The 23,619-nt window shown below is 45.6% G+C and overlaps 1 protein-coding gene across 1 annotated transcript in view; it reads left to right on the top strand.

Annotated features, from left to right (window-relative positions):
- Positions 1–22,801, top strand: part of LOC147903692 (uncharacterized) — a 66,199-nt gene extending 43,398 nt beyond the window's left edge. Inside the window, exons 6-8 of the mRNA XM_087372641.1 lie at positions 12,942–13,154; positions 22,173–22,283; positions 22,383–22,801. Coding sequence (XP_087228767.1) covers positions 12,942–13,154; positions 22,173–22,283; positions 22,383–22,511 — 453 coding nt within the window. The 3' untranslated portion in view covers positions 22,512–22,801. The remainder of the gene's footprint in view (positions 1–12,941; positions 13,155–22,172; positions 22,284–22,382) is intronic.
- Positions 22,802–23,619: the final 818 nt, after the last annotated feature.

Genomic DNA, 23,619 nt, shown 5'->3' with positions numbered 1-23,619 from the left:
ATCTGCTGTGCCGGCACATCAAGCCCACTCCAAAGAAAGTTTCTGATCGGTCTCCTGAGCTAAATGATGCAGTCCCTAGAACGGCACCAGCATGAACAAACAAACCAGGCCGTGGCCAAGAGGACCTGACCACCACAACTCTAGAGGCAAGATCCAGCTTGGCTGAGCTCCAAAAAAGGATCTTCCTCTGGATGCTCTCCAACACGGGAGCAAACTGCTGCGTGGAAGAAATATCCAAGCTGGCAGCCCAAATACTTGATGGGCACACCCCTCTGAACCCGAGTGAATCCTATGTCAAGCCCCCAAACTGGAGTGTCCTCATCATTGATCCAAAAGCCATTGGATTTATGCCAATTTATCTGCGCCCCTGCCGCCAAGCAAAATAAATCCAATGCTGTCCTGAAAGAAGTGAGTGTTTGTGGAGTGGCATCCTAGTAAATTGCTGTGTCATCTGCCAACTCACTGTCAAGTAGCTCCTCTTCCCTTCTGATGGGAAGTCTCAGCCCAAAGATGTCAGCTTGAGATCTAACATAGATACTCATAGCTTCGGCCACGAACAAAAAAAGGAAAGAAGCAAGGGGGCATCCCTGACGGACTGATCTCGAAATCTGAAATCTCTCACCCCTTACCCCACCAATAAGTACCTGGCTGTGCTGATCTGTACAAAGAGGAAACACCTCTGATCCAAGCATCAGTAAAGCCAAAACGTAGAAGGGTGCCCTCCAAAAAACCCCAATCTACTCTGTCATAAGCTTTCTCAAAATCCAAAAGTAGAATGGCTAGATTCTGGCCACTCTGCATGGCCCACTCTGAAGCTTCCCAGAAAGAGAAAATGTTATCAAAAATGCTTCTGCCATGCACAAATCCCGTCTGAGTGTCATTAATAAGATCAGGGAGAAAGGGCTGCAATCGGACTATATAGAGCCAAAACTTTGAGGGGTGATAACTTTTGATGCATAACTCGGATTGAGGCGGGCGGTCCAAAACGAAAGATTACTAAAAAATTGATCTTTCTCATTTCCTGCTTAGATTAGAGATTAGGCAAGAAAAGAAGGGGTGAGGCCATCCGAACCTGGGCACTTGCCCTTGTGAAGGGCTGATGAGACCATCTGTAAGTGAGTCAGGCATCTCACCAGAGTCCCACATGCCTTGCAGGGCTGATGTAATGTGATCACCAATCTGCTCCCAAAAAGTAATGAAAAAGGAAGGGGTAAGTCCATCTGAACCTGGGTACTTGCCCTTGTGAAGGGCAAGTAATGCAGTCCTAAATTTTGCATTGGTGAAAGGTGCATCAAGAGAGACATACATCTCATCCTTCACCAATACAGGGATACACTGCCAAATAACATCTCTGGCATCATCTATGGCCTGTGTGCCCGGATCTGCAGTAAGAAGGGATGCAAAAAATTCCGAAGCTACATGCATGACGGCATCCGGATCTGACTGTAATACCCTGTCTGAGTCAACAACCTGCGAGACACTATCTCTACTATGTATGGGCCCATGAGTAGAGAAAAAGCATTTCTTGACCCTGCCACCCATCTGAATCCAAAAGGATTCGCGTGCATGAAAGGCATACTTTGCTCTCTGATCCAACAATGTCTGCATATGAGCCCTTGCTGTAGCAAGGCGCTCCTGAATCCAAGCATCTCTCGGCCTCTTCTACTCTTTCCTCTGAAGGGACACTAACTGCTGGCGTATACCAATCTCACGTCTCCTGGAATCAACGATTGTATGATAATAGTCACTAAATCCGGATATGGCTGCAGCTGCCTGTGATGGCTAGACAACTCCACCCTGTATGTGAGAAACCCAAATCTGTAAAATATCCTTCGTGAGGCTCTCCTCTGCATAAAAAGCATCCGGAATCCTGACACTGGCAGAGCATCCTCTCCGGTGAGGCTCAAGAATCTGCAATACCACTGTAAAATGATTTGAGGTGGAAACCCCAGTAGAAATGCATGCAGATCCGCCTCTGTCAAGTGCCCAATCGTCTACATAAAATCTATCAATACGTGCATGGATGGGCATGTGTATTCTCCTGTTCGACCAAGAGTACAGGAGTGACTGTGGCATAACATGAAAGGCATCATCAAACCAACTGTCCCTGCCACTGTACTGAAAGAGAAAGGCATCCCAGGCTGCCCCCTCCAAAGAATGAATTACACCCTATCTGCCTCCCTTTTTGTCTGATGACAACTCCACCATGTTGAAATCGCCACCAATGATCCAAGAATCTGCAATGGGGGCCCAAGAGAGTAACTCCTTCCAAAAGGATACCCGCTCCCCTCTGTTGTTGGGAGCATAAGGATTGAGAAGACCAATCTTATGCCCTCCAATCAAAATAATTATCCATTGAGCTCTAGAGGGGGAGATAATACCGTGACCAGCAACGAAGGGGAGAATAGAAGGAGAGACCGAAATGCAAGTACCTTTCCTTGTGCCCATAGCAGGCGACCAGAAGGTATGTTCTAAAAGCAGTTTTCCAGACTTAGAGCAATCATTGGCATCCAACTTGTGTTCCTGGATAAAAAGGATATCAATAGCACCTCCAGTGACACCTGGATGAAGTTGATTCTGGATAAGCTGCCTACGGCGACGATGTGGAACTCTGCCTAGGCCCTGTATGTTCCAGTTGACTATCCTCATCGACAGGAGGATGCTGGATGGAAAGGCTTACCCGACCTAGTAGAGGAGACCAGCTTCCCTTGGGCCAAAACACTCCTGCTGAGGACAGGAAACTCAACAGGTGAAAGGATCCCCACACCTGCTGGGGGGAGGTCCTATCAAAAGGAATCCCAATGACTGGGACCCCTAAGGTGGAGGGCACAAACTCCTCATCATCCATGAAAGTCGCCGAATCTGCGAGTGCTGAAAAAGAGTTCCTGAGATGCAAGTCTGGCCGAGGAGTGCGAAGAAGACCTGCACTCGTGTTAGGAGGAGAAGGACCTGCCAAGCCTCTATCAGCAGAACTGGAGCTGGGGGCTAAGAAGGTTTGTGGCTAAGCTAAAGAGGAATCTAGAGTCCTCATCTGTGCATGCACTTTCTCGGTCATCCTGACTGTGGCAAGAATAGTATGTGGGGAAGAAGTATCTGTAGCCCCCTCGTGGTCTGAAACTGGGGCTGGTGCATCTAAAGGCCCCTTCTGATGTGGAACTGTAGTGTTTGGGATTGCAGCAACATCCACCTTTGGAGTCTGGATGGTGTCTGTGTGAACCGGATCAATAGTCTCCTCTTGAGGTAAGGGAGCCGCTCTGATAGCTCTCCATCGTGGTACTGGGTGTGCTGCGGGCTTTGGGCACCCTGCTGCCCCTGGTGGTCTTGGGGTGCGTGAAGCAAGGTGCCCTGCTGCTCCTGTTGGTCCTGGAGCGCGTGGTATAGGGTGTTGGGGAGGTGCAGTCGGGGTAGTACGTGAAGGAGCCGCACCAGAAGACCTCTTGGGTCTTTTTCTCTTCCTTGGGCAGTCTCTAGCAAAGTGCCCAAGGGTCCTACAAATCCTGCACTGGTCCTATCTATTTGCAATCTCGACTCTCTGTCGAAAGAGAGAGCCATCTGGACGCTGAAGCATGATGTGGTCATCTGAAATGTTAGGGTCAGATACAATGACCCTAACTCGAGGCACCCTGTCCACTCTGACTGCCTCTGCCGAGGAAGAAGGCATGCTAGGAAGGGGGGGGATCTCAGTGACCACTATGAAAGTAGCTCCGATAGTACCAAGAAGTCGAAGGTAGACCTGAGAAAGACCATGGAACTTGATGAACAGAGATGTGACCTGACTGTCCTCCTCTACCGGCGGATCAAAGCCCAAGGTATAGGGCAAAAGAAAGATCCTCCTTGAACCCAAAGCCAAAGGATTAGCTTTGAGAACAAGGGCTGTGGACTCATGGGAGTCAAAAACCACCTGGAAGAATCCTCGTCCCAAAAGTCGAATATCCCTGAGGTGTGGGGCGAGATCTCCTGGTAACGCCGCCAGCATCCGGTCTCTAGCCTGTGATCTGGAGGGGTGTGACCCAAAGATGCAGGTGAAAAGCGATGTGGAGCCCTCGAGCTCCACATCTTTTTTGAGCTGCTGCAACTCGTCTTCTAAAAATATGACTATTCTCACGGCTGGTGGGAGTGGACGAAGATTGGCTGAATGGGTACCATTCACTGATCGAAGTGAAAAGGCTGATTCAAACACTGAAAATACTCCGTCTGTGGAAATGCTGCCCAGGACGCCCTGGAACAAGGGCGCAAGAAGGGGAGGAAAAGGTGGTGAGGAGGGAGGAGAAGAGAGAAGAGGAAAGCGGGGGGGGGGGGGGGGGAGAAGGGGGAGGCAGTGGGGGTAGGCTGCAGGTGGAGGGGAGGGGCCGGGTTTAGGCAGCAGGGGGGTAGGAAGGGGCGGAGGAGGAGAGGGAGGGAGGGGTGCGGGTAGGAAGTGGGGTGTAGGAGGGGGCGGGGGGGGAAGGGGGGGGCGGGAGAGGGGCAGGGGCAGCAGGTATGGGGGGAGAGGGGAGTGGGCGGGGGTAAAGGAGGGGGCGGGGGAGAGGGAGGGAGGGGGCGGGGGGGGAGGAGAGGGGCAGGGGGGGCAGGGGCAGCAGGCGGGGGGGGAGGAGGGGGGCGGGGAGGGATGGGGCAGCAGGCCAGGGGGGAGAGGGGGGCGGGGAGGGCTGGGGCAGCAGGCGGGGGGGGAGAGGAGAGCAAGCGGGGGTGCAAGAGGGGGCGGGGGAGAGGGAGGGAGGGAGGGGGCGGGGGGGGAAGGAAGGGGGCGGGGAAGGCAGGGGCAGCAGGCGGGGGGGGAGGGGGGGCAGCAGGTTCTGATTTTTTCCTAAGCAATCTCTGAGGAAGACAACGACTCCTTTAACTGTGTGATCTCCTGCTGAAATCTGGTCACCTCTGTGACATGCTGGCTTTGCAAAGTTGCCAGAGCTGCTGCATGCTGGCTGCGTAGTGTTGTCATTTCTGCTTCCCATTCCTGCTTGTGACTGTGGAGGCGATCCTCAAGGGCAGCCCGCTAAATGTTCCAAGCGATGTCATGCTCGTGAATAGATGAGTCCTTCTCTTTTTGCCACCTTTCCTCCTGTCGCCAAAGTGTCACCTCTGTGGCGCGCTGCTGAGCTGCTTGAGCTCTCTCAAATTCTAACTTCAAATGTTGTTGCTTGGAGAGGAGCTTATGAGCATAACCTGTGGAATTGAAGACCGCTGTCCCCAGCTGCGTGAAAGTGTCATCCATGATACGCTGAGCAAGATGCAAGGACCTCTTCATCCAGGCGTACCTATCGCTGTAATTCATCCTGTCAGCCAAATTAATCACATCCCCCAATTCCTCGAACATGTCTGGGAGAGCTCCCTCTTCTTCTGTAGACAGGTTGCCTGTAGGTGCCAATTGATCTATGTGCACAAAACATGTCGGGGCCCTTGAGGTCTTTCTGTTCTATGTGAGGCATTCCTGCAAAGAAATGGTGAAGATTTGAACCCTTAAGGCCAAAGGGACTCCTATTTCTTGCATTCTCTTCCATAATCCTCCTCTTGGAACTGTGTCAAATGCTTTCTTGAAATCCACAAAACAACAAAATAGAGTGCGTCCTCTCAGTCTGCATTCATCCACGAGGACCCTTAAGGTAATAAGGTGGTCGGCTGTCCTGTGCTCCTTGCGAAAGCCTGCCTGTCCGGTGGCTCTTTTCTGTGCCTCTTCTGCCCATGAGCTGATTTTCATTTCAAGCACTGTACTGAAGAGCTTGGCCAATGTAGAGCTGACCATTATAGTTCTGTAATTTGTGACTGAATTTTAGTCTCCACCTTTGTGTAAAGGCTGGACCCAATTTTCTTGCCATTCCTGAGGGAAACCATGGTGTAGAGCATATGTTAGGATGTGTGAGAGCCATGTTCTTGCTCGGTCTCCTGTCCATTTCACAAATTCCGCCTGTATCTTCATGTGATCTGATGCTTTGCCATTAGCCATCTTCTTTAGTCCAACTTCAATGTCTTCGAAGGTGAAAGGACTAGTGCATGTGACCGATAGATCCTCCTTCCCCATTTCAGTAGCAAGTGCATGATTGTACAACTTGGTAACATAATTAAGCATGGTTGCATCTGATATATCCCCTATGACCTGTTTCCGTCTGCCTTTCACTTGTTTCCAGCTTTCTTGGATTTTTGATGAAAGTGACCAAATCAGATTTCTCTCTTTCCAAAATATATTTTCTTTTCTTTTTCCTTGTGAGGGCATTGTATGTCTTCTCCAGTTGTTTATGCCTATCTGCATCCAGTATGTATTTCAGCTCTTGGCGTACTTGTTTGCATTCCTCATCATACCATTTCTTGTGTGGTAGGCCTTTGACCTGTTTCTTTTTTCTTGTAGTTGCTGCTCCAAATGTTTGCGTGGCTGAGGCAAGTATTGCTTCCTGCAAGGCTGTCCATGTGGGATTGGTTATTGCTCTCAGCTTTGCATCCAAAGTGTCTGCATAAACTTGGTGTTTGTCTGGGTCTACTTTGAAACCTCCTGCATGTGCTGAAAATTTCTGCTCCCTATGTTCAAGGTGTATGTCAAGATCCATCCATATTGGGAGATGGTCCGATTCCGGATATTTCATCCCTATGTTGAAGCTTTTGATAATGGGTATAGTATCCACATGTACCAAGGCATAATCTAGCACACTCTGTCCTCCGCTGGCTGAGAGACACGTCATCTTGTGGGTGTTAGGGAATAATTGCATTCCATTCAAGACTAGCATGTGCAGCCCATTAATCATGCATCGGAGTGCTCTGCCTTGTGTGTTGATGGTGTCGTCCTCGGATCCTCTCTGCCACATGATGTCCGCTTCTGTGACTGCTTCTTTATCCATTTCATCATGCGTAATGGGCTGAAACTGTAGTTGACCAATTCTTGCGTTAAGGTCTCCCATCACTATGACTTGGCCCTTTTCTCTGAGTTCAGCCACATCAAGACATAGTGCTTCAAACGCAGCACTAGGGTCCACTCCGTGTCTACTGTAAAAGGGTGACTCATGGTGAGGTATGTAGCAACCTGCAAGAAAGACAGGGCATTTGCCAAGCTCTATTTTCAGCCACATGTATCTTTTGTATTTGTCCACTTTATGAAGGCCGACTTTTTCTGCCATGTGTTCCTGTATCATGCATGTTCCTTTTATTTATGAGAGAGAGAGAGAGAGAGAGAGAGACCTCGTGGACCTATGAGAGAAACGTACAATCAAAGAGTAACTTATACAAGCCACTGTAGACTGAGGCAAAGGGCCCTTGCTGAGTGCTATACTAATCACCTCATCCATCCTATGTGAGAAGAAATCTCCCCTCTTATGGCTTGTTAGGTGACGTGAGATCCATTGTGGTCAGGTGCCCCAAAGCCCGCTCAGGTATGAGGTGAGATCTCATCTCTTGGAACTCATTGTCAAACCATGGGTTATGTGGCATCTTTCCAGTTGGGGGGTGTGGTGTGGATCAAGTTGTGGGGAAGGATCTAGTGTACACATTGTGAACCACTCATACAAGAGTGGTTGAGGCGGTTTGCATCATCTGCAAGGAAGGTCGGTAGCCCATGAGACATGTGGCTCAAATAGACCGCATCAAGAGCATGGTCAAAGTTTATCCGGATACAGGTGGGGTAAGGAGGGTCCCATGCTTTGGCTGACATCAACATGGTAGTTGAAACGTTGAAATCCTCATAGGAGTGGTCAGTGTCGAGTGGGAGGGGATGGACAATAAGTCATGTACTCATGGAGCAGTCCACTGTGCTGGGCCCCCCTCCATGTGGAAATCAAGTGATCCCTTCTTGTAACGGCTATCTCTAGAAACCGTTATGTAATGATCAAGTCATGTATCGCTCCCTTTTTTTTTTTTGGGGGGGCAAAAAAGAGACTTCTATTAAGTAAGAAAGAAACTCGCAAGAGCAAGCTCTGTGCGATGATACAACATGCTAGGCATGTAATAAAAACACCTCAGAGGAATGAGGTAGAAAGAAACCAAGGTTGAGGCTGAAAATGCCAACTCAACCCTGTAGAAGTCTTAGCAAAGAAGGGAGAGTCTCTCCAATCTCTGAGAAAAGTAACTCTTCTGGAGGAGGCTACTCGAGATGAACCCAACATGGTCGCCCAAATGGCCATCAGAGTGTGTACCGTATTTGTCCAAGTACTGGCCAACATCTGAGAAGGGTGAACCTGAGAACCCTCCAAAGCCTCAGTACACCTGGCTCTCCAAATGTGCCATGCTGCAATGCTAGCTAAGACAATACAGCACTGCCTTTGGGATTGCAGACAGGCGAGAATCATATGGAAGGGGATTGCAAGACTTTTCAGCACTTTTGTTCGCCTACCCTTCCATATGACATGGGGATCAGTGGCTTGGCTCACTCTTTCAGGGCCCCAGATCTTCTTTGAGAGACTTGACTCCTCTTGGGCTCTTCACATCTGACGACACCTTGTGGAGTCGTGCTCTCTAGAGGATGTTCCGGCCTCTATCTTCAGGGCTGCTCATTCATCGGTTGACTCTCTATGGGAGGTACCGCTCCCATTTCCAATAAGTGTTGCCCACATAATGTCTCACTATCCCGAGCTCAACTGGGTCTATCTTTGGTACTCTGAGAGGATTTGACCCAAAGTCAAGTAAACCCACCTGTCTACTCCCTGCATGTGCATTGAAGTGACCTAAAAGGAGGATCGCCCCTAGCCTAGAGGACTCCATTATATCATCATTTATGATCCCGTATGGGTTGTGACCCTCTAGGGTGACCTCATGCACATAGGATGATATCAGTATCTGGGGGGAAGTAGCATACCATAATGAAAATCGGGCATGTGTCAAGCGAGTGAACACGCATATCCACATGTGTTGTGCATGCTCCTCCTTCCACATCATAGAAATATGCAGTCTCAGATGTGATATGAAAAGAGCCTCACATCCCATTCTCTCTTCTCATGTCCTTCCTATGAGCCAACTCCAAGGTGTATCCTATCACTGTGGGTAGCCCTCTCTTTTTTTTCCCTTTTTTTTGCAAAAGTACTTCTATTAAATATGAAAGAAAACCGCGGGAGCAAGCTCAATGCGAGAGTACATTATGCCAATAATACATGAGAGAAATCAAAGCTCAATAAGAGCTAGCAAATAACCAGGGTTGAGGCTGAAAATGCCATGTCAACCCTGAAATAGAATTAGAGAAGAAAGGAGATCCCCTCCATACTCTGAAAAAAGTGTTCCTCCTAGCAAAGGCTGCTCTCGATGACCCCTGCACGTCGCCTAGATGGCCATGAAGGCATGTATACTATCAGTCCAGATAATGGCCAATGTCTGAGAGGGGTGAACCTGGGATCTATCCAATGCCTCTGTATATTTGTCTCTCCAAATATGCCATGCTGCAATACTAGCCAGAATCTCCCATGAAGTGTCTACAGAAGCATGAGCAGCTCTAAAAGGAATGAATGAAACATCCTGGAGGGAACATGACTCTACTAAGTGTCGATGAACCGAAAAAGCCCCATCTGAATCATGTCCCTCGAAGAAGACCTGAGGCCCCGTAAGAGATAGCCAAGCAACTAAGTCCCAAGTCATAAAGAAGGGTGGAGTATGGAAAGTACATAAGATCCTAGCAACACCCTTCTAGATTGTGCTCGCCTGTCTGCACTTCCAAAGGCAATGCCTAACTTTCTCCATTGCAGAATGGCAACAAGGACATGTAGGGTCAGCCCTGAACCTAGACCTCCACAAGTTCACTGCAATCCCTCCGTGAATAGACAGCCAAAAGAAGAGAGTGAGTTTTCTATTTCTAAAGGATTTCCAGAGTCTGATCCAAAAGTTTTTCGGCACATCTGTAGAAAGGTGAAAGCTGTCCCGATGAGGAGATCTAGAGGGCCTCCAACCTCTACACTAAGAGCTCCTAGCATTACTAACTGTGTAATGAAAGAAGGGGATGCTCTTCTCTAGGTGCCCTTCATCCATAGTTACCGCGGAACGGCGTTCCGCCTTCCTAGAACGCTTGAACGCCGGTCCGGAGCTGCAAGCGTGCCCGGAACGGGCGAAACGGGAGCAGAACGTGTCTATCAGGCGGAACGTGCCGGAACGTAGGGCGGAACGCCCCGGCCTGTGTGCTCTTGCGCAACGACGGCGGCGGCGGTTAGATAAGGTGCTGCGACTGTTTTTTGGCTCGTTTATTGAGCTTGTTGAGTTTCAATTTGGAGTTTGGATTCTAGAGTCTTTGAATTTTTAATGTTTAAGACTTTAAAGTTTAATCTTGGATATTTTAAATGTTTTGTCATTTTATGTCATATGCTGACATGCAATATGACATGGCGTTCCCCGACGTTCCCGATCCGCTCCCGTTCCCGTTCCTGCTCCCGCTCCCGTTCTAGCATCCGACGTTCCCGGAATGTTCCCGTTCCGCGGTAACTATGCCTTCATCAAACCACTCCCATTCTCCAGAGTCCCACTACAAAGATCTGATGGGGATACCTCCATAGACCCAAAGTATCCATGAACTTAGAGCTGGAAGAATAGGTCATGATCTAGGTACCACTATGAATCTGTACCGTGCTCCATATAGCCTGCAATTTTGACTAGCTGGAAGGGACCCCTTGAAGGATATCATGAGAAGACATATGTAGCCTGCCTCTGGACATGATTAGACATATCTAGCCTCTCTTTAGACTCTCATGTGTCTCATTGTAGCAGATCACATCTCTATTAGTTCTGTCTCAAAGGAAAACCCCTGGATGGGACCAAAGGATGCCATTGCAGTCCCACACTGCCAGACTAATCTATTCTCTGCCCCTGTTCCGTAGGCCTGACACCATCATGGACTGTCCATCTTCCCCCCTTACTTTTCTTCCCTTTTTGATCTCTCTTGAATAATCACTTTGCCATCTCTGTAGGCAGCCCACTTCCTCTCTTATCTTGCTGCCATCACACGTACCATCCCCTCTCTCCGATGCTCTTGTTGCAAGAGCGTGAGATCATCATCGAAAAATGTCCTAGTACCCTTCATTGTTTCCCTCATACTCATGAGAGCGGATCTATCTGTTGCTGTCCGGAATCTCATTACTGATGGCCTGATTGGTGCATCGGCCTTGCCCACTCCCCAGCCGCATCACAAGTAAGGTTGACACCCATCTTGGTGAACAATGCTTCGGCATCTGCCATAGGGGTGTCGCCTACTACTAGTCCTCCAACCAAGACATTCAAGGCCTTGCTGTTCCGTCTCTTATCTTCTTCCAAGGCATCGGATATGAACTCCTTCTTGGGGGCTGATGTACCTTTTTTAACCACCTCTTTCCACTCCAGCATCCCCGCTTTCCCCTTGGTAAGATGCTTTGTGAATTCAGCATGTTTCTCTTGCATGATGGCCTGCATAGGTTCCATCTCTTTTTTTAGTATTTCATTTTCTGCTTTTAGTTCATCCATTGCTTTGCATGCCACTTCCGGTGCACCTTGCATGTCTCTTAGTTGTTGCAGGTCAGTCCCGATCGCTTCAATCTTATCTTTAAGGATGATCTTTTTTGACTCCCATTGTGCCCTCTCTTTCTCCCATTTGTCCCTCTTACGTTTCTCCTTCTGCCATTCCTCCTGCATTCACCCTCCTTGTTTCTGTGCGTAAGCCAACGTTTTGTCTACATGTGCTTTCTCTCTAAGCAATGTGGCTTCCAGGCATCAACCTTCTCAATCAGCACTAGACAGATTTTGTTGAGGTGGGTGATGACATCTGAGAGACCCTTGGGCGGTGTCCTTGCTGTATAGGAGGTCATAGAAACTTCCAAGGCTCGTTTCCCATGTTTCTTCGACACACCCCCATGTAGGCATTGTACAAAACAGTTATGCAATTCCTTTGACAGCTTGAGAACTTTACAGGGCTCCCTTTTTTTACATACCAGATAGTATGCTGTTTACTTGCTCTCCTCATATGTTTGTGTGTTTTCTTGCAGCCAGTGATGATCCATAGGGTCCAGCAGATCAGTCCTGCCTTCTTTTAACCACTGCTAAATGGGACAGCAGCCCTGTGGCAATGTAGACAGGTCTGTGTCAGTTTGGAGGGGCTGGAGTTAGTCGTTGACAGAATCTTGGTCCTCCATCTGTGATCGTTGCGGATTCTGATGTTTCTTGGTGATTCCTTGACCCGAGGCCTATGGCTGCTGGTGGAGCAGCTCCTTAGGGATTGAGAGAGAGATATGACATGATATGATTGTATCAAAGTCCTTTGAGACCCTTCAGGATCCATGGGACTGGTAGCCCCTATCAAGATGATAGTGGTTCGTTACATCCAAAAATCTGAGAAAACATTTTATATCGCTTGCTATGCCATGCTGCAAGCATGTATTAAGCTGCTGCGCCCTGTGAACGACTTTGTTGTGGTGTCATAGGATTTCCTTTATTAGGCGCCTAGCTGCTGGGCCGGCATCCCCGGCAGTGTTTTTATGCTGGTGGCATTGCTGCTGTATTTTTCCCTGATGTGTGTGTAAGCTCGGAAATGGAGAGGAGAGAGAGCAGATTAGGGAGTGGAGATGCCACGTCAAAACGAAAGGCGAATCAACTTTGAAGGGAAATACAGAGATATGTAAAAGTAGGGGAAAAGATAGAAGAAAACACAGAGAGTGGATATGCATGAAAAAAGAGGTGAGAGCACAAAAGGGCTACAAGATTAAAGGGAAAGAGTAGATAATGGGAAAGTACGGTGGTTTCGTAGTTCTTCTATAGAGATGCAAATTCTATTTGTGTAAAAGGATCTCATCTTGCCTAACACGAATATATTTGTTCTCTAAAAGGTTCCAAATTGTAGTTAAAGAAAAGTAGGTATTGTGTGCTTCATGGAGGTAGACATGGCTTCCTTGCCCATTGGGATCTAGCATATGGGGACAAAAGTCATGTGATAATGGAATCTCTTTTTGCAGAAAAGTACAATGGATTGTTGTTTTGGTGTATCTTCTTGACTTTCCTAAATTGCATCTTTTCGTCTGTCTTGGCAGGTTGGATGTTCAAAACATAATTTCCCAAAAGATTTTGACTTTGAAGCTATGAATGAACAGTTTAATAAAAAAGAAGTATGGGAGGAGCTGGGATTAGAAGAGCAAAAAAAACCAAGAAGCACTAGGGAAGAGGAAGGCAGTGCAGTTGATACTTCTGGAAAAGAGACTAATTCCAATTGCTTGGTCGCATCTATGTGTGATTGTTCTAAGAAGGTTGATATCTTCCCTCCTGTGATTTTAGTTTTCCTTGTTCTTTTTTCGTCTAAAATGTAATCCTAATGTGCAAGGATGAGGATTTTTGGCTCTGCTTGATTCAGCAACTGTATCTTTGAACTAACCCTTAAGAATGCTACCACATTCGGCACTATTCATGAAAAGTAATTTCTCCACTGCAATTCGACTTGTGAACCTAAATTTGCAAGTAAGCTGACAATGCTTTGATCATTTATTGCTTAAATAATACAGACGAAAATCTATGAGACAATGAGCTATATGGTGGAGCCACTTAGTGGCCCAAGACAAATACAAACATGGGCACTAAATATCTAAACCCATGAACAGAAGGAAAGATCTATAGTGTGGTATCACCGTGACAATCCTTTGTATGTTGTCAGAGAAACCAAGTCCACTGGGTGGTTGAGAATGGATAAGAGGATCTTGGCAGAGAGAGAGGCGCTCGAGTGGTGACCGGTGTTGTAGGGGCATGATACCTGTGATAGAGCGTTGATGTCGATCAATCCATGTGGTCCATTGTAGTCTCCTAGCAGTAGCTCTCTATTGGACAAGTGCCACTGTCACATTGTCGGCCGTGTCCCTGGTCTGGGGAGCATGGAGGGAAGATCCCCAAGCCTCATCTGTGCATTAACACACTGGCAGGCCCGTCGTGTCTCTCACTTTGGGTCTCGGCTATATCCTCCTAGTCCATGCTATCCGATTGAAAAAACTTGGTAATCACGCCTCGAGTGGAGTCTGGCTGAAGCTCCTGATCCCATCTTTGTGTTCTAAGTAGTTGATCTCTATGTCCTACAACCTCATGAATGAAGATCAATTAGCGTCTCTGATATGGATGAACCAATAGGCTTGGATAAGGTCCGAATCCATCTCTGAAAAGACAGCGGTGACAGCCTTGGGTCTCATAGTACACAGGACATCTGAAGGTGAAGTACTTCTTTGAATCAATCTTCTATAGATCACATAGGGAGATCACATAGGGTACATATGCGGCCCTCTCTAGGTATACCCTCAGCCCGTCCCTTCTCAATGCATAATTGGTGTGAGGAAACACATAATTACTCAATTAAAATCCTCAAAGAGTGGGGGGAGGTGGATCCATTTGTAGCCTAGCAGGTCAATGAAGACCTCTAATATCTATAGGTAGTGATTTGACTTAACAAGAAGCTCTCTAGGGCTAATGAGTTTTGGTATGTGTGTAGTTGTATGTGTGGTGGCAAAGAGATAGAGAAGTCAATGACGTGTGGAGCAAAGGCAGGGGACCGCATGAGGTGGTCAACTTATTATGGAGCCTCCCTCATGTGGAAAGTAGGTGAATCCACTGAGGAGGCCATTGATCCAGACCATTGTCAATGATAAGGGCATATATCTTGCCCATGTCCAAGAAAGAGTGCCCGTATGTGAGGTGGCAGGAGCTTTCCTGTCTGCATATACTTCGGATATCCTTGCCTCATCTAAATCAACATCATGCTGTAAAATAGAATCTTCTCCAAAATCAGGAATTGGTACCTGTCACGTAGCCATCCTCGTGTTTAAGTCCCAAACAAAGAGGACTTCACCTAATGAGGAGATGACTCCTTCAATATAGTGCTAAAATGCCTCTAATGCAGTGATTAAAGAAACCATGCTTGCTTTTTGTGCCCTTTGAAAAGCCCCTTCACTTTGTCATAGGTCTTTGCAAAATCCAAGAGCAACACGGCGAGATTCTTAGAAAGCTATTGTGTCCAATCAATGACTTTTCCATGCCTCTAAAGATATCTTGTCTACGTGTCATGAGATTTGGGAGCAATGGCTAGAGGCATAGGCTTAATTCCTTGGCTAAAATCTTGTAGATGGTGTCGAGGTTGTTGGGGAAGCGGCATATCTAGCCTAGAGATTTGAAAGGTCATGATTCTTGTGTTAGTGATCTCCTAGAATGCAAGGCAGAGGGGGGTGGATACCCAGTCCTAGAAGTTCATAGAGGGGAAGGGTACATTGTCCCTAGGGCATTTTTGCCCTAGTAAGAGCTCTAAGGCCTCTAGTATGTTTACATTCATAAAGTTAGCATCCAAGTGTGTCATCATATCTTGGAAGACCAGCATAGGAACTTGTGACTAAGACCTCCTATGAGCTGTCTCCACCTGAGCAAAGAGATCTACTATGAGCTGTCTCCACCTGAACTTTGTGACTAGACCTCCTATGAGCTGTCTCCACCTGAGCAAAGAGATCTACTTATTAAAAACGGTTGTAAAAGGTGGTGGATGAACCTAGAATCTCCAAGACCCAGTGCATGTATCCCTCATCTACTCTCTACCATTGAAGTTATTGAGTTGTGGCTCGTGGTTTGAAAGAACTAGCATGCCATCTTGTCTCCCTATTAAATCTTGAGAAATTGTGCTAAATTGAAAGGAATACCAGCCTCAATGACATGCTCGTATAGCTGCCAATAAGGGATACTTTGGATGCTACTATCTATGGAGGCCAAACCTCTTTGAGTGTTGGAACATTAAGATATGCAAGTCACTATGGCCAATGGGGGAGACTTTTGCCGCTACTCCTTAAGTCATACGAACTGAGTCATAGGATGGTTGACGAGAGTCGAGCAATAGCCAGCAGCGTCGTGATCTTGGTATCGGTGAGCAGAACGTCTGACGTGACATGAAGCTCGTGGACGATGTGACAACGTGACTGCATGCAATTGACGCACATATGTGCGGGAGGCCCGTATCCAAGGCATATGTAGAGCGCAGGCTGCTAATTGATGGCAGCGTAATCTGAAGCGATCGTGTCATTTGGTGACGAATCGATATTCGGTGATCCTCCCGCGCTGGTGATTAGACCTCGGTGACGGTTGACGCAGCAAAATCCTGATAGCCAGTGCGAGCTGTGTGCAAAGGCAAATCAACCAGGGAGCTTTCTTTGGCATTCGTCAATTCTGTGTTTTTTTTTCCGACCTTAGTCTTTGTTGATGCTCCGAGGTTCAAGATAAAGCTTGTGAAGACTCAAGGCTAAATGGCCGGATGTTGCTGCCTCAAATGCTCCCACTAAATGTGATACCATAGCTTGTGTTCTTTGCTCCAATGGGAATGATCAAATGCATGCATCTGCAACTTCTTCATGCTGCTTCTCTACAAGGAGTCTTCTTTTTCTCATTGTTTCTTCCTCTGCAAATGTTGCAAAAGTGCCTTTTGTTTCCGTTATGATAACATGCCATTTCTTTCCTCGCCCCGTAATCTATTCCTAGCTTATGCTTTGACCAAGCTTTTCAGCTTTCCTATCTTGTAGCCTCTATTTGATTCTCTTGCAAGCCATGATGAGCTGCATCTTGCCAATGATACCATAGAGATGATCAACGAACCACCACCAAAATAGAGAGCAGGTGTCTCGCCCAGTAGTTCACACCCCAGTCTCATAAAATAGTCCATATTGCAATGTGGACTTCACATACCTCAGTATGCGTCTAGCCACATCCAAATGCGGTTTCCTTGGAGCCTGCATAAACTGACTTACCAACCCAACAGCATAGCTCAAATCTGGCCTGGTAATAGTCATATAAATCAAACTTCCTACTATGCACCTGTACATAGTAGGGTCTTCTAGAAGCTCACCTGCATCTGCACTCAACTTCACATTCTGCTCCAAAGGAACTGAAATAGGCTTACAACCTATCATCCCATATTTGGACAGCATGTCCAATCCATACTGCCTCTGCAAGAGCCATATTCCACTTGTGGATCTAATCACCTCAATGCCCAAGAAGTAACGCAGCTCTGCCAAATCCTTCATCTCAAACTTGCGCTTCAATAATACTCACAACTAACTACTGATAATCACGGGAGCTAGCACCATAACTTTCCACCCAGCCAACCTTGCTGGAGCATGAGAGTACACACAGAGAAAATCAAAATCTGAAACATACGTGAAGGTCCCTTCTCATTCTCTCACTAACTCCAACAAGCCCCATCTCCCTAGATGGATCTAGATGCCACATGCCATCATTATAGGACCTTTCCTAATGCATCTTTTTTTTACCCCTCTCTTGGGATACTTTGAAATCCTTTGCCCCTAGGCACATTTCTTGCATTAGGCCCTTAGCCTTAAATCCACCTAGTCTGGTGCTATCAGCCCTCACCTAGGACCTTGACATTAATTCCCTCCCGATCATTTACATGAAGCGCAAACAAATATATTACAAACGTAGATCCTTAAGGGAAATGTCGACTGATTCTTCCGAGGTCATGCCACCTCAGCTAGAGCGTAACACTTGATCATTAAACTCCTACTGAGTCTCTTCTACTACTCAAAATAGGCAACCAACAATCATAGAAGCCTTGAGAGGTACCGAACTTCAAAATATCCAAGTTGATGCTGCAAACATAGTATGCTGCTCTAGGTTATCATTTAATATTCTTAATTATCCTTCATGGCATAGATCCTTGCAATCATGGTAAAAACTCTATAATTCCATCCTATTATGCCATGTGCACCACATTGTTGGAGGTCGCGTATAAGGATATGCAAAACAAATTGAAGGAATCCATAATTAATGATCTAGCTTCAATAGGCTATACATTTGTTTCTAAAGGATGGATGGATATAGCTGATTGCTCTCTCACCAATGTGATGATTGTCTCTCCCAAAGGAGAAGCCCTCTAGAAGTCTTACAAAAAAAGTGGTGAGATCCAAATTGGCAAATACATTGCAGAGTTATTGATTTCTATACAATGGAATCCATCTTAGAGAATCGAGATGCTATCATAGGTACATCCCACTCACAAGATTATATAACTTGGGAAAGAGGTTTAAATTTAGAGAACAAGAGAACGAAATAAATCTTTGGGATGTGAAGGCTATGATTACAAACACAATATTTTGGAAAGGAGTGGAAGATGAAAGTTGTTGTGAGTCAACCTTTCATGTTTGCATTAAGGGATTTTGATGCTAAGGTGCCTACTTTGGGAAAAACTTACAAGATATGGTGGGATTTTGAACAAGATTTTCTTGGCCTGACAGGATGAAGTGCACCCTTTAGTGTAGCTAGATGGACGTAGCTGCATTCTTATTGAAGAAAAAGTTGGCGGTAGGTGCATTCCTCCACATAGTGTAAGCTTGCTATTAGATTCTGGAGCGAGGGAGAGCGAGGGAGCAAGGGAGGGAGCGACACTTTCAAATGAAAAGGTGATATTCTTAAAGTAAATGCAAAATGCATTCAAAGCTCACGTCTCTTTTAAATAAAAAGCTTGATGTTCTAAAAGCCATGAAAAAGCTGATGTCCTTAAAAGCCATGCTCCACATAGAGAAATGCAAAATGCATTGAAAGCGAGCACAAGAATGATATATATGTACACTCCAATCGGCACAGACTGTAGTTAGCTGAGCTTGGCGAGAACGTCGTTGAGGGCGGAGACTGCTTCAGTGTAATACTTCTCTGCCTGCGCTACACTCTTGCTCCTTGCTGCATAATCAAGCTGCCAAATAAAAGTTGAACATTTCAGACAGACATCCAACCCAATGAATTACATTGTTTATCGTATCGAAAAGCTTGGCCACCAGAGACTTGAAGGCAGGGGGAGAGCAGGAGGCAGAGCGAGGGAGAGCGGGAGGCAGAGCGGGAGGGAGAGCAGGAGGCAGAGCGAGGGAGGTAGAGCGGGAGGGAGAGCGAGGGAGAGCGGGAGGCAGAGCAAGAGGGAGAGCGGGAGGAGAGCGGGAGGCAGAGCGGGAGGGAGAGCGGGAGGCAGAGCGGGAGGGAGAGCAAGGGAGAGCGGGAGGCAGAGCGAGAGGGAGAGCGGGAGGCAGAGCGGGAGGGAGAGCGAGGCAGAGCGGGAGGCAGAGCGAGGGAGCGAGGGAGGGAGGGGCCTTTAATTTTCTTAAGCCCTTAAGAAAATGAAAGGCCAAAAGACCCCTTTCATCGACGAAAGGGGTTTATTGGCCTTTCATTTTCATGAGCCCTTAAGAAAATTAAAGGCCAATAGACCCCTTTCGTTTTCATGAGAGCCCTTAAGAAAATTAATCTTCATGAGAGTCCTTAAGCCCTTAAGAAAATTAAAGGCCAATAGACCCCTTTCGTCGACGAAAGGGGTCTATTGGCCTTTAATTTTCTTAAGGGCTCTCATAAAAATTAAAGTTCACATTGATATTTGTAGAAATAATCATCCCTCTTCCATGATAAAGAACACCTTTGCTAGCAAGGGACCACCACATGTCCTCGATCGACCCAAGTACTTAACGTTGCCTCTTTATCAGCTAGCACTCGTTTTTATTATTTCAAATCATTACAATCAATGCGTTTATTTTATTCACCATGACGGGACGACATACTAGCTATAGAAATGCTACCAAACTATGATGTTAATAGGAACCATGACTTATGATTATCATACGAATTCGATTGCTAATGAGAATGCAGCAATGATGAGTGATCATTTAATTAAACATCATTACTGTGTGAGGTTGATAATTTTACTGCATGAGGTCGACATACAATTTAATATCTTTTTGATTAATATTCAATTAATGATAGAGGCCAATAGACCCCTTTTGGAGAAAATAATTTTTATTTATTGTTAATGGAAGATAGAGGCCAATAGACCCCTTTTAGAGAAAATAATTAAATATAGAGGCCAATAGACCCCTTTCGTCAACGAAAGGGGTCTATTAGCCTCTATATTTAATTAATGGTTCATGAAAGATAGAGGCCCATAGACCCCTTTTGTCGAAGAAAGGGGTCTATTGGCCTCTACCTTTCTTACTTGTGCCGACTTTCATAAGACCTATCTTACAAAGTTGTGAGTAAAAACAATGGGCAGTGTGTGCAAAGAATTTGTGAGCAACTTTTCTTGCGGCAGACTCTTGTTTCAAATGAGTTCTTGAAACGAACACTCTGCTCTTGATCTCACCCTTTGGACTTCATCTCATTGAGTTGCACAGCTCAACCATTCCGTTCTTATGGAATCTGTCACAATTCAGAATGAGGATAGATCTTTGCATATGTTTGTTCGCACTTCCGTAGGTAGAGGAGTGTTGTCAGAGATGGTGCTTGCTAGCCATTTTCAATTCACACTTGGGTCCATATCTGTCCATCAGCACTTTGGTGATAATGGGTCTGATTTGACAATGGAGCTGCAATACGAAGTCCATGACGATGGATACAAAATGTTTCACCTTGATGCGCAGTTTGGTGATACTTTCACCGTGAAGGGAGAAAGATTTAAGCTTGATGACAATGAACTTCAGAAGACTCTAGTGCACGAAAACAAAAAAGATTTCTACTCTGTTTGCAACAAAAATGATGAGGCAAGGAAACATGATTCAGCTAGCAACATTGAGAATGACAAACAACATAGTGTCATTGAGATTATTATGCAACTACCTATAAAGAACAGATTGCGTGAGGCCTATGAGAAGGTTGAAATGCACGTCACTGTGGATGAGTTGCCTTCTACTTATGATGGTGATGTTTTCTTTGAGCTACCAGCTACTTCAATGAAACATCGCACAAAAGGTACGGAGTCAAAATTTGATGGTCATGTTTGGAGTGATCCTATTACAACAAATATAGTATTTCCTAGTGTGGTTCGTAGAAAGGAATGTGGAGGTCACCTCCGTTGTATAAATGCAACTTGTGGTTATAAAAAAAGAATTGGGATAGAGAATGAGACACAATGGGATGGGAGATTGATTAGAGTGGCCCCAGCAAATGTGTCAACGGAGGGTCGACGTGACTCTAGACCTATGTCAGATGGGCTAGATGGAATTTTATACTTAAAAAGACATTGTAGATATAATTATTTCCAAAGTGTAGTGTTTCTCGGAAAATTGCAACATAGTTCATTCAGCAGGTGTCATGTATTTAAAATGTCTATCCAAGGTTCTGGTTCAGGGGTTGATTTGGTAAATAAAATGAGACCTGGAGGAGAATTGGGTCATTGTTGTGTGTTGTTTGACTTTGTGAAGCGAATGAAAGATTGGACTACCATGGCTTGCCATGTGTATAATCCTTTTATCCAAGAGTTGCAAACAATTGCAACTTGTGACTTCAAAGTGGAAGATACTGACGCACAAATTCTATTTTGGGAAACTCTCAACAAAGTAATGGTTTCAGAAGGGTTTGACAATGCTGAATTCAAAGGGTTCATGGCAGATGAGGCCCAAGCCAACTGGAGAGCTGTACGTGCCACTTTCAATGGTGGCCCTGACAATATAATGGAAGGGAAAGAGCGTTCTTGCCTTTTCCATTGGGAGCAAAGTCTTCATTCCCATGCAAAGGCATGTATAAAAGTTGGCAGCCAAGAGGAATTTAAAATCCGATGTAGACGCTGGAAGGATGCCTCTACAGAGCAAGCTGCAGAAGTCGAAATGAGAAGCCTAAGGGCATGGTGGAATGCAGGCCATGCAAGTGATTCAGACTTGCCACGGCTTGAGAATGGTTTGCATGGTGGCATGCTAGGATTTCCCATTGGGGCCACTACATTATAGAGGTTGGTTTTGTATTTCTCTTGAATTTTTTTTAATCATGTTAATAATGTAATTTTGCCATTACAATATCTCTGCAATGCTTGGTTTGCAGAGTATGTTAGATAACGAGAAGTACTTGATACCTCAAACAAATCTAGCAGAGTCTATTCATGGTAGTTGGAGGGCTGGATTGAACCATGTCAAATATGTTGGTCTCTACAATGCCTCTATTAGTGACCTCTCAAATACAATTTTACAAAGCTCTAGATACACATCTTTTTTGAAGGGCCAGTTTATCGGAAGTGGGTCGATCTAGAGACCTTAAAAAAAAGATCTTCAAAATCTCGGATTGACATTAGTGCCAAAACAGTTGTTGATCTAACAAGTAATGATAATGTTGTCAAACTGAAATACTCCCATTGCATGGTGTTGAATGAACAGATGGTGAAATTTTCAATGTGGAGTTGTTTGTGCAGCTAGGTGGTTTTAGATTTCAAATGTCTATGTTATGCATTTGGGTGTGATTTTTCCATAGCTCATGAAGTTTTATTGTGCACTGTATACCAGCCTCTTTATGCTGAGGATTTCTTTGACTTTCTGTCATGCAACGACCATGATTGCAAAGAAAATAGGTCAGAAAGAATCAAATTCTCACAGCAGTTGAGAATCGATAAAGAGGTCAATCCTAAATCCGATTTGGATATATCCCTCTTGATGATTAGGATTCTGAAAATGACTGTATGCTCTGTACTAACAAAAAAATCCTTTTAATAACAGACCTTTGGGAGCTTACCTTTGAAGTCGCTTGGTGGTCATAGAGTGCATAAACAAAGTGCGATCTACAGAGGTGCTTTGCACGCTGGAAATAGGGAACAGGGTCATGGTACCTTCAGAAATACCTGTTAAGGAGGTTTCATCGTCGGAAGGCAAAGTTCTTATGTACAGCTTACTGTGGCATATGTCTTGATCCAGAAAGTAGCTTCCACTGTACTGACCTTTCTTGAATTTTAAACAGTGCATGGAGTGTAACATTGCTGATGGAGGTATTTTGACTTTTATTGAGAGGAAACTCCTCATGAATTGCTGCAGTGTGCAAAGAATGCTTTTCCAAGAACCACACAGGCTCATCTAGAATACGTGTCAGACCATGACAGAAAAAGTGACGTTTTGTGATTGCTGAGGTGTCAGGGTCTGTTGCCGCAAAATGATCTGAGGGCAATGTGTTATTGTACATAGATTAGCCTCTTAATTATTGCTGGCATGCATGTTAAGAATAGCAAAAAAATATTATTATCCTATTATTAAGTCTAGTTATTTTATGTTTAATTACTGCTGGTCTTCCTTTTCTGTAATATTGGCATGTTGGAAAGAAGTATTTGGAGCAGCTTGGGCTTAGTGAGGCAATATGAATTCACTGAGCCCACTTTCAATTTAACTGTTGTTTTTAAGGTGCAGTTGCTTAAGAAGCCTTGAAATCCTGATGTTTGAAATTATCTTTCTTTTAGAAACTGTAACCCACTGTTGCATTTGGTAATGTGACTTTTTATCTGAGACATAAATTGAGAAAATGTGGTTAGACCAAGATGAGCCACCAGCTGGAGTACGCATTAGAGAGATGCACATGGAGGTGCAGATGGTGGAGGACAAGTTTGCTGACATCTGTCCACCTCAGCAGAGGCAGTAGGAGATACACATGGACGAGTTATGATGCCACCCAAGAGTCAAAAGTGATTGGATTCGGTGGCAATCAGATATCCAAAGTCATTAGGAGATAGGAGGAGAACCAATGAGAGTAGAGAGGAGAGATTCCACCAATGGGAGAAGTCACGGCCACAGCCCTTGGCTTCAGGTGGATCCCACGGGGTGGACAACGAGATACTTAGGATGTCAAGTGGGGGTGGATATCTCGGCAGAGCAGTAGATCACCTCGGTTCTTGAGAGTGTTAGGCACAAGCTTCTCTATTGGAGCTCAGCCAAGCTCTCTCTTGCAGCTAGAGCCCTAGTGGTGAACCAA

This window comes from Dipteris shenzhenensis, chromosome 3 (assembly GCF_047967505.1).
Source record: "Dipteris shenzhenensis isolate YYH24624 ecotype China chromosome 3, Dip_SZ_1.0, whole genome shotgun sequence".
NCBI lineage: Eukaryota > Viridiplantae > Streptophyta > Polypodiopsida > Gleicheniales > Dipteridaceae > Dipteris > Dipteris shenzhenensis.
This window is presented reverse-complemented; position numbering and strand designations above follow the sequence as displayed.